This window comes from Artemia sp. Qi Xiang Cuo, chromosome 21, assembly GCF_049724085.1.
Source record: "Artemia sp. Qi Xiang Cuo chromosome 21, ASM4972408v1, whole genome shotgun sequence".
Classification (NCBI taxonomy): domain Eukaryota; kingdom Metazoa; phylum Arthropoda; class Branchiopoda; order Anostraca; family Artemiidae; genus Artemia; species Artemia sp. Qi Xiang Cuo.
The window spans coordinates 29,022,551-29,034,642 of NC_142814.1; the positions used below are offsets into that span (position 1 = coordinate 29,022,551).

At 35.7% G+C, this 12,092-nt stretch overlaps 1 protein-coding gene across 1 annotated transcript in view; it reads left to right on the forward strand.

Moving 5' to 3' along the window:
• Positions 1 to 12,092, forward strand: part of bel (ATP-dependent RNA helicase bel) — a 61,360-nt gene that overhangs the window by 21,521 nt on the left and 27,747 nt on the right. Inside the window, exon 4 of the mRNA XM_089107023.1 lies at positions 7,889 to 8,046. Coding sequence (XP_088963149.1) covers positions 7,889 to 8,046 — 158 coding nt within the window. The remainder of the gene's footprint in view (positions 1 to 7,888; positions 8,047 to 12,092) is intronic.

Consider the following 12,092-nt stretch of genomic DNA (forward strand, 5'->3'; position numbering starts at 1 on the left):
AGGACGAATACAGAATTTTTTCTGGAGGGGGCACCAATGAAACTTGCGCCCCCCCTTGAAATGACGTAATTATGATTTGCTAATATGTGTCTTAGCTATATTTACTCATACGAAAAATAAACGAATAGATGTATGAATATAATCTAAAATGTTCTTTCGCAACCCGCGACTTTTTCAGTGTAGCAATTAAGTCCTCTGCTATCTTTCTCATTGCTTGAAAATAGCTTGAAATTTATCGCTGCTATTACTAGATGCTGTTGATTGGTTGTCAACGTTATCTTGACGAGTTCCTTGGCATTAATAAAATTCGTATCCTCAGCTTGCAGCTTTTGAGCTTGTGATAACGTTTTGCTTAAGCTATCGTTGAGCACAACAGTGCTAACATCAAACTGATCAAAGAATGCCATGAAGACGAACTAAAAATATGCTTTCTTAGGTTTTCGGTATACTATCAGCCAGGTACAAATGTGTTGGTAAAAAGTACAAGGGGTAAAAGTACATGTGTTGGCCATTTTTTCATTTTTAATTTTTTTTAATGTCGCTTTATTCAAAGGAAGAAGGTGGGTTGGATTATGTATATCGATTTTGTATAGACAGAATAAAAATACGACCAAGGCGTATAATTCAGTAATTTGACCAGTCCTCCAAAGGACAAGTATATATCGTATTAGTAAAAATGATGGAAATCCTTTTTATATAATAAACTATATCGATAATTCTTTAAACTAGTTTCTAGAATTACCGAGTACCTTGTTCCTCTATAAACACTGTTCTCAAGCAGAGATCAGTTCTTCTTCTTCTATTTCACAGCAGGCGGGCTTTCCAGTTGATACTATTTAGCCCTTTTCCTTTTGCTTCACTCTGTGGGCTACAGAGCTACTGGCTTGGTTGTCTCTTATTTATTAGATATTCTCAAATATCGTTCAGTAGACCTTTCGACTCAAGAAGCTCAAATATAAGATGATCTATATAAATTTCTGTGCTTTGTGTGCAGGAATAGTCAGCTAGGCTCTTGGCTGATAGTTAGATTTTGTGCTGTTTGAAGCACTTTTAACAGTTTACAATGCAAGGTATGCTGTGCAGACGTCAGCATATTACAATCAAATAGGCAGTGGTCAATTGTTTCAATATTCATGATAGAATACCTGCCAACCGGGGGCAGGTGAACTCAACCACTTGAATTAGGAAATTGGTGTAAGTATGCCGGAAAATTTATTCTGTTTGTTTCAGAACAAATTTGCTGATAAATTTTAGACAAGCATATATTGGGAAAGAAGGAAAGAGTAGGATTTTTCTTATTAAACATAATATCTGATAGTCTCCATTGGTAAATATCTCTAATTGGGATTGGTCTCCCACTTGGCTAGTCAATATTTATAGTATTTTTTGCTATTTCATCAACCTGATGATTACCACTTATACCAGAGTGGCTAGGAATATACTGAAGATAAGTTCTTATGCCACTTGAAGCTAGATTATCTATGATACTAAGACAATGATAAGTGTCAATATCCAGCTTATACTGAGCAGCTGAAGACACCAACTCAAGGCTTGATGAAGAGTCAGAATAAACTACAATATGGTTTGAATTGGCAATCAAGGGTTTATTTTCTATAAGGTGTTCTAATACCATGATTAGGGCATTTAACTCTGCAGACATTATAAATGCTTTATTATACAATCTCTCACCCATTGCAATTTTCAGGTGAGGAAGGAAGGCACCACTTGCTACCTTCTCATTCATTTTAGACCCATCAACAAATATTAGGAAATGGTTTTTATAAGTAATTGTATTTTAAGTTCAGCAAATTTTTTCTGCACAAAAGCAATGGGGATTAAATCTTTAGTCCATTTTGATAAATCAGTATTTATTATGGGGATTGACCAATTCCATGGGGGGGATTGGGGGAAAGTTGGTGCAATAAACTTTGCGGGTACAGGGAACTTCTTCTGAATATTGGCATACTCATCTGCATACATGGCTGGATTTCTTAACCAATTATGTAGGGTGTGTGAGCTATTTGATTCAATTTTTGTAAGATGTTTTATCAAGAGAAAGATATGTCTCTCCCCTATTATTGTTAATCTACTCTCCATATGCAGAAACCTGGTGCTTTTGGGTATCCTGAGACATAATATGAGAAGCATTATATCGTTTTGTATTGTTTCAATTTTTTGCATCTGGGTCTTTTCACATGCACGATAGACGATGAGCCCATAGTCAATATGGGTTCTTATATGTGATTTATAAAACTGGAGTAAGGTTTTCTCCTTACAGCCTCAGGGTGTAGAAAGAAGTCTTTTTAGTATACTTGTTTTTCTATAGCATTTTTTTATTGAGTTTGAAATGTGGAGGTGGAAGTTGAGTTTTTGGTCATGCATGAGACCTAGGTAATCAATATGATCATCATCTGGAATAGTTGTTCCATTTATAGTAAACCTTGCATTAGCAGGATCTTACTTTTGTTTAAACATGATGATTTTTGACTTTATGCGAATACTTAGTAGACCTCAATACCAACAGACATCGTCAAATTGGAAAAGTGACTTATGCAGAGCTGATTGTTCCATTTCAAAGGTGTTTCCAGATGACCATAGTGCCAGATCATTAGTATCTTGTAGATTCGTATGGGGGAGATTCATGTCCCAGAGATACAGGGCAAAAAGGAGGCAGTTGAGGATTGCTCCCTGAGGAAGGCCTTTGGTTATTGTCTTTTGGGGTGAAGAGGCTGAACCTACACAAACAATGAAACTTGGCAATTCTACGAAAGACTTTGTAAGAGATGCTAGTTTAAATAGTAGTCCAAAGATTGCGACCGTAATTAGAGGGACCTTGTGCCTTGAAGTGCTGATTACCTCTTAATAACCACTGACTTTTGCAAAATGGGCGTTATTTTTTGAGATTTGTTCCATTGTAGTATGGTCTAACTGTTTAGTATTTTAATACGTGGAGAGGTGTTTACATGCTCCATTTGGAGCGCAAAGAATCCTATAATTTTTTTTCAAGACATCAGAGAAGTTGACAATATAACTTTTTATCCAATATTTTCCCAATCACAGGAGTAATCATTACGGGCCTATAGGACTCCGGGTTATTTTTGGGTTTGTTTTTCTTTAGGATTGGTAAGAGGGACGAACATTTCCAGATATTGGGGAACATAGATGAAGCCCAAGCATGATTATAACAATTTAGAAGTTCATGTTTGTATGAAGGGGTGAGATTCTTTATCCATGTAGGGTGTATATTGTCATAGCTGCCGCTAGTCTTGGTCCTAATATGATGTTTTGCATTGTTCATGTCCTGGATTGAAAATGGGCTGGTTATATACTCGGATCCTGGGCGAGGTTGGTAACTTGGGTTCATAGGAATTGGGGGTATTTTGCTACAATTGTTTGATGTTAGCTTATTAACAAAAAGAGTGGCAAATAGCTTAGCTTTTTCATTATCATTGTCATAATGGGTATTATTATGTATAAGCTCATACAGGAGTGGGTTGGGGGAAGTCTTTTTCCCACAGATGTGGCTTATGACATTATGTATAATTGCCTCATGTGTTTCTCTGGAGAGATTATTTGCAAAATTATTCCAGTAGTTATATTTAGCATTTATTATGGTCCTTTTTAGATTAGATTCTGCTTGTAATTTTTTTAAATATGTAGTTGGTGATGTTTTTTTTTAAGAATGTTCTCCTAGCTGCCTTTTGTGTTCTCCATTTATTTTGGCACTCATTTGTCCACCATGCTTTTGGAATATGTTTAGGGAAGGTTTTCCTGGGTGTTGTCCTGGGGATAGCATGATTAGCTGTATTTATTAGTAAGGATGCCAAAACTTCAGCATGTGTGTCAGCTGTTGCATTTGAAATGCATTAATTTTGGGTGAAACTTGTAATTTCATCATTTAGCTTATTTTGGAACATAGGCCAATTTGCTTTAGTGTTGATATATTTGGAGTTATGTGATAGGGTTTCAGCAGGTTCGTTTAGGGAGCAAACTATGGCAAAGTGGTCAGTACATAGACTATCAATTTTATTTATATAAATTTTATTCAAAATATTCAGACACAATTTGTAGGTCAATTGTAGAGAAACTGCCACTTTTGGGGTTGAAATATGTATTCAGGTTTGGAGGGGTAGCAACAGCTAATTCATTATTATTTGAAGTCATATGCTCAATGAACTTACCAGCTTTATTTGCTGGTTTATTCCCCCACAAAAGGCTGTGGGCATTAAAGTCTCCACAAATAATAATATTTTTCAAACTTATTAGAATTATTTATATAGCTGAAGAAATCCATGGCATCTGTAGTTTGGCCATTAGGGTTATAAAAGCTTATTATGTAAGTTTTTGTATTATTCAGCCAAACACTGATACCAATTGCATCAACATCATTTACAAAATCTGTAAAGTTGATGCCACAGAACTTGATATTATTATTAACTATTAAAGCTAATCAACCTCCTTTTCTCTCTGATGATGAAACCTTTGTCAGGATAGTGTATCCCAGAGACTTAATTTGTTGATTTTGGGTTAAATGAGTTTCCTGGAGGCAAGCAATATTGATGGAATTATTATTCATAAAAGATCTTAGTTCATTTAACTTATTTTCTGTAAGTGATCTTACGTTCCACTGAAGTATTGATATGTGTTGTGTTGTTGTTTTATTTTTCATATGACTGTGTATCAATGTTCAGCTTTGTTAATAGTAGAGCAAGATCTTTTTTTGCTTGAATGAGCATATGATCAGGGATGTAGGTTTTTGCCAATTCAGCAATGATTTTTGTTTTCTGTTGTTGTTGTATATTCATGGCCTGAACTGCATTGCAGTTTAGAATGAATAAGCATAAATTTGGGGGTTTGCATGTTTGGTTGTGCATCCAGTTTGTCAGTTAAGGGATTAATTCCTGGTAGTGTTTCTGGTTTGTTTCTTGTTGGGAGGGGGTTCCAGGCCAACCTCATCTCACTAGGCAAGGAGGCTTGTTGGCTTGGTGATTCTTTCTGATAGAGATAAAAAATAAAACAAAGAGAAAAATCTAAAAAAAAAAAAAAAAACGAGACTGTGGCCAGTGGAGAGAAAAGAAAAGACAAATGCAAAACAAAGCGGATATTTCGCCTGTATCCAAACAAGGCGTCTTCAGCACGAAAGAAACACAATAAGAACAGGATAAAAAAAAACAACATAAAACTAAAAACCAATAAAACCGCCACCAAAGAAAAAAAAATGTACAATCGGCGCAAACTGATCCACGTAGAGAAAAGATGCTATTATAGAGTTACTTCAGTGAGGACACTAGAGTAACTGAGGAAAAATAAAAAAAAAACTGTAAATTAGGGAGTTAAGAGAGTTAGGGAGTCAATAAGGGAGTTGAGATTTTAAATAATCACCAGGGGACTCTTTTACCTGCTCGACCAAAACGATTTGCTTCAGTAATAGCTAACAAAAGTATTATTTCGCAACAGAATAATTAAAGTAATTTACATTTTTTTTTTCCTCAGTTACTCTGGTGTTCTCACTGAAGTAACTCTATAATAGCATCTTTTCCCTACGTGGATCAGTATGGGCCAATTGTACATTTTTTTTTTTTTTGTTTTTTTTTTTGGTGGTGGTTTTATTGTTTTTTTGTTTTAGCTTGTTTTTTTATCCTGTTCTTTTTGTGTTTCTTTCGTGCTGAAGACGCCGTGTTTGGATAAAGGCGAAATATCCGCGTGTTATGCATTTTTCTTTTCTTTTCTATCCACTGGCCACAGTCTCGTTTGTGTTGTTTTTTTTTTAGATTTTTATCTTTGTTGGTTTTTGTCATGGCTGTTCAGTTCGGCTTAAGATCTTTCATCTGATTGAGATGTGAGCTGGGGGGCTTAAAGGATGGTGTTTTGTAAGGAGTACTTGATGCATTGGGAGTGTTTGACTTGGGAGTTTTATTTGATTTCAATATAGGTTTCATTTGGTGTGATTGAGTAGCATTTTTTTCAATAGCAGCTAAAGGGTATGGAATGTCCTTTTCTGTTGGTATTTAGAGTGTTAGTGCTCTTTTCCTATATGCAGGGCATTGTGATTTATTGGTGGATTCATGTGGGCCTTTACAATTGATACAAGTAGGCTGAGTGTTGTTGCAAGTTGTCAACTCTTTAGGATGGGAGCCTTTACAATTACTACAGGCTAGGAGAATTTCATTGCATCATTTATTTGTTGTGTGTCCCAGTTTGAGACACTTCTCACACTGGACAGGCTTTGGCTTGTTTTCCTTGTGCGGTTTGATTCGCCCAAATAGGAATAACTTTTCTGGGATATTAATTTTTTCCTTCAGTGTAAATAGTAAAGATCTATTTTTTTTGAATCCATTAGAGTTGGGTTTACCCAGTTGGGTGACATCTTCTACAGGGATTGTGTTCCCAGCACTATCTGAAAGCCCTTCTTTTAACTCCTGAATTGGTATTTCTAGGGGAACATTATATACTACTATTTTTGTTGGGGATTGTTTTGGGTTCCATTTAGATGAGATAATTGGGGTATTCAGAAGAGATTTTAGATTAAGTATTATATCAGCTGATTTCTGATCTTTGACAGCTATTAGCAAAGATCCATCACAGTGAACGTTAAGAGAAAACATTGATTTTAACATTTTGAAAATTGCAACCCTTATTGCAGTAATCTTTGTTATTTCAAAGGGGGTATTTGGAGAAATTTTGAGGTAAATTCCTAAGTTTTGGGAAGGGTAATCTTGGAAGGGAGGAGGGGAAATACTTTTGATTGGGAATGTTTTTTTCCTTTTTTTGGAGCTCCTAGAAAGGACCTCTTGAAAGCCATTGTCATCTATAGTGACATTAGCTCCAACACTGATCATTGTCCTATTCTCAGAATGTGAGCTTTGTGATAGGGAGCTTGACCAGCCAGGATGGGGCAAAAATGGATCAATTTCATTAGTATTTGGGGTGGGATCTGGAGGGACCTTTTTTTTAGGGGGAGTTCTTTGCATTGCTTCTATGAATAAGCTTTAAGCTAAAAAGGAAAGGATAATAGTATGATACCAGACCGTCTGCACTCTACAGTGGGGAAAACTTCCACAAAAGAAACACCACAGTATGGCCCTGAGGAGGATTTTGAGCACGAGGGGCTCAGTACAGCTACTGATTAATCAAGACAATAATTCACAAGAAACTTATTTTTAAAATTTCTTAAAGTGTTGCTGTTGTGATCAGTTTTTTCTATTTTTTCTTTTAGTCTATTTCTTCCTCTTTTGCTGTTCATCAGCAATAGCTGCTATGTAAAAATAAAAGATGTTTTTATTGTTTCTTAACCCGAAACCATGTCCCGTTGTCCCCTTCTTTGCTTTAGCTCCAGGTATGGAAAAAAAATCTTTGTTGCTTTCATTTCAGCAAAAATAAACAAAATATCCCACTTGTTTCTCTCTTTGATTATTGGATACTGGTGCTGCCCAAGTTTTATATTTGTTTTTGTTTAGTTTAACCAGTTTTTATCTTTTGATATTTTTTTTTTTACTGATATCTCAGTTTAACTAGTGACTAACGAATGATTTTTTGATGTGTTTTTTGTTTTTGTTTTTTGTTGTTTTTTGTTTTTTGATTTTTATTTTTCTTTTTTTTTCAATATTTTGACTCACCAATACGAATTTGGACCTTCGGGGCTTGTGATAGTAATTTTTTTAAATTAAGTATCAACTTATCTTTATCTTGAGATGTTCAAAGTTTGAGTGCAAGATATATAAATAAGGGGCCCCGTAGTTCCAGGTTGTAATGGACCAAGGACTCCTGTTGGGGAATTTGGTTGTGCACGTCACCTGAAATGTACAATTTGTTGTTAAGAATTTTTTATTGTTTACCTGTAGTATTTTACATGCTTTCGAGTATAGCGTTTAACATATATCTATTTTAGACATAATAATCAAGTCCATGCACGTTTTGACGCTCCACCTCCTGGCTATGACAGATATAATGCTAATCCTTATAGCCAACCTCCGCCAATGTCGACAAATAACCGTTGGAGGGACAATAGAAGTTACCCGGACAATGGAGGATATCAAGATTCCAACGGTGAGTTCTTACTAGTGCTACAATTTCTTTGTTGCTTTAAACTGGCTGGGGTTCAATACCAAGTCTCTTCTACTGCCTCATGGAATCACAATTATTTAGCCAACTCTCAGAATCTCACCCCGTTCTAACTTGGTATGTCATGCACTCCCTGTTGGAACCCGTGGTCCCAGTTTTGTCAGATAAATGTCCCTCCCAGATTCATTTCTTTGGGCCCCTTCATTATTTTCCTTCTTTAAGTAATAAATGTTAATTTTCCCATTATTTTTTGACGCCATTTTGGGTCTTCTTAACTGCGTACGTGCTTAATTGACAACGAGGGAAAAATTACGCAGTTAGGGAGATTGGCCGGTAAATTAGTAGCCCTGGGATTGGCTGAAAAGAGTCATTTACCACGGCTAGTAAGCCCACTGTGTGTTGCAGTTAGCGGGCTGGGTGAATTTGTCCTTTTTTAGTTAGTTCATTTTTATACAGCGTGAGTGTTAATACAGTAAGAATTTTTCTTTGTACCTAATTTACTTTTCAGCTTAGACCGAGACTAAAGAGTTAATTAAAAAATCTTATCGGTAAACTTCGGTTTTATATGTGGCCATAGAACACCCGATCACGTTAGTATAAATGAACCATTGGTGTAAGAGCGGAAATCTCACTAACATTTGGGCCGACAAGGGGTTCTTCCCTTCGAGTAAGTGGCATAGCAACCTTTGATGCCATTTTTGCCTTTAATTAGTGGTGACCCCGCACATACACCCCAATAAGTGGTGCCAGCGGTAATTAGCACTACGAACACTCCCTCTCTCCATCTTAGGCTGCTCAGTAGAATTCTTCTTTGGATTTGACTTTAGCGGATGCCAAAGATATGTGCACTTCACCTAAGCTGGTCTTAGAAAACCTCATTTATAAGTTGTGTTTGTCACCTCATTACTAAGTCATTTTCCTAAAATTACTTTTTCATGGTCTCCTTGTAAAAGGTTAAACCTCCTCTTGTTTCTTTAGCTTCCATTCAGTGGAGTTAGATATGTTAGGTACTTTACTCTGTAATACCCCAAGTTTTTCTATCTTTCATGTACTCCTAAATTACGCAGCACAATCCTTTACTAATTTTCTATCCATGGCATTTTTGTAACATCTTATTTGTAACATTAGCCAGATATGCGTGTTTCTTTATTTTAACCGTTTTATTACCTACCTTTATAAAACTTCCGTAATGCTACTTCGCTTAATATTATCTTCGGTATTGAACTTCGGAACTCATGTCGGGTTAGTCATTGGATGAATTTTGTGTAATTAAAAGAATGAAAGATTCTATGAAATTCAAAGAAAGCAATAGAGGGTGAGTTCTTCGAACCATTTTTCTGTCCTCCTTGTCGTATTACTGTCTTAATACATTAAATCTTTTTTTTTGTATTGTTTATTGTTACCATAAAAAATTTAGGGCGACTTTTTTTTGCATTCTTATATTTTTTAAGGTATAAGATTGAAAATGATAATGCGATTCTGTTCAAGCACTTGATTGAATCAAATTTATACGAAAAGAATCAGTTAATTCGAAGTTGATGAAATTGTGTTTGTGTAGCTGTCTAGGTGCTTTTACGTTGATGTGTATTTTTTTAGGGACTTCTGTATAAAGTTACGAATCAATCAAGTACTTGAACGCAAAAACCTTAAAACATTTAAAAAGTCAACTTCGTCAGATTGGCCTACAAAAGCCTCATATTCTCAAAAAATGTGCATATTTGCACAAAAAACACTTTAGGGGGAAAGGGTGTAGAGGTCTAGACTGTGTAGATTTAACAGAGGTCAAAGTATAAACTGACAAAAACGTAAACAAAATGTAACGTTGGGTCAGTTTGTATAGGTGATGTGTCTTGTGATCAGAAAATCTGGGGACCAATATATGCATATAATTACGAGTTCGATTACGAGATCAGAAAGTTCGAGGACAGATTTTACAAATTTGTACAGACGAAAACTAGAATACTGATTCAGTTTTAGTGATTCTGAATTGTAATATTTTGAATATGGGTTCAGAATTTTGACTCCGATTCTATATGATCAAAATTTTGGATTACCACTCATAAAACTCGCCTAGGGTTTTATAGATGCTGCGCCATTAACGTTAGTTATATACGTGTGTTAATACAAGTATAAATCTATCCTTCGCAAGATTATTCAAAATTAATAAGTAGGGAGGGGTGGTCGTTAGGACCTCGGAACACCCTATCATGGCCTTGTTTGGGTAATAGGTCCATTTCTTGAAGTTGGTTCCATTGCAACTGGACCACCGTGTAACTGAACTCCAAGAAACTGAACCACCGTGTAACTAAACCCTCGTGCAACTAAACTCCAGTTAACGCAGCCCTCTTGCAACTCAACCTCATTTAACTAAATCCTTGTATAACTGAATCTCGCGCAACTCAAACATCGTACTTACATTGGGTAAAACACAAATTAGAATCTTTATATGTTCAACCTTGTTGGAGTTGTTTGCTTTTTAAAATCATGATATAAATGACGGTCAAGATGATTAATAAAAAAGCTCGTGTTTTGTTGTCACAAAAACAAAGAAAATTGGACGCCACAAACCCTTAAAGCCAGATTTATTTCTCATTTTTTATATCTGTTAATGGGGGCTCCCTTCGCCCTGTCACTGTCTACGGGTATAGGCGTTTACCCATTGCGTTTACCCAGTTACCCATTGTTAAAATTTAAGGTTTCTATAGAAGGGATGGTCGTACAAACTTTGGAGAAGACTCATTCGAGTGGAAATTGAAATTTAAGTTCAATTTTGAGGAATCAAAGGTAATCAGAGGCCAATCAGCCTCTCCCTCTGTTTGTTCAAAATAGTCTTAATATCAAATAACCCTGCCTCTGGGGTTAATAATCCCACCATCAGCTCCTAGAGCAAGGGCTATAAGTTAAGCTAGTTATTCAATATTATCACATAAGGTTTTTATGGAAAAGATTTTTATAGTACCTTGGGGGGGGGAGGGTGCTCATTCGATGGGAAATCAAAAGTTCCAGTGCACTTTTTAAGAGCTAAAAGTGATCGAAAGGCTTCCGCCCCATCCTCTTTTTTCCCCAAATACATCTGATTGACAGTTTTGAGATAATCATTTTATTTAAAACAGTTCAATGGTTAAATAACTATGCTTCCAGGGCTCACAGTCCCTAGCCCTTGGTGCAAGGGATGTATGTTATGCAAGTTGCCTATTGTTAACATACAAGGTTTTTTTTTTTTTTTTTTTTTTTTTTTTTTTTTTTTTTTTTTTTTTAAGAAAAGGAAGCAAGTTTGATCGGATAAATAAAAAAAAAGCACGGAGCCTTAAGGTCAAACCTTGGGGAAATGTCAAGAAGAATGCCAAACAATCAAAAACGCGTTTTTCCTTTATTGATTGTGAAGGGGAAATACCAGCAATATTTACAATGGCCGATGGTATCAGCCATCACATCGTTCGGAAAATGTTCAGGAGCATCTTCAACTAAATCAAGAGGTACTATGAGCATCCAGTTTTACAAGACGACTTATCTGCAATGTGTCAAGAGCAGCTGAGGGTATGCAGTTTAAACTTTCAGGGTATGTTCAAGGAATGTTGAAAAAAGGGCTGGAGTGCAACCAGTCACCTCCCATGTCCTTTTTAGCTGCAATCTCCTCAAATACATTTGATCAAAATTCGTTATCTAGGTTCACAAAGATCAAATATTTTCAACACATATGTTTATTACTAATGTCCAGAAAGGTTTGATTCGTCTGAAAAAAAAACGAGAAATAAATCAGCTTTAATGGTTTGACTTTTTTTTTTTTTTTTTTTTTTTTTTTTGACAAAAATAAAACAAAGCTTTTTAATGAATGATCTTGACAGGCGTTTATATCATGACTTTAAGAAACTAACAATTCCAACAAGGTTGAACATGTAAAGATTCTAACCTGTGTTTTATCCAATGATATTGCCTCATATTTTTAGCATACTGAAAAACTGAGTTCACTGGTTCAGTTGTACGATGGTTCAGTTACACGGGGGTCCAGTTAAATGGGGTTAATTTGTACG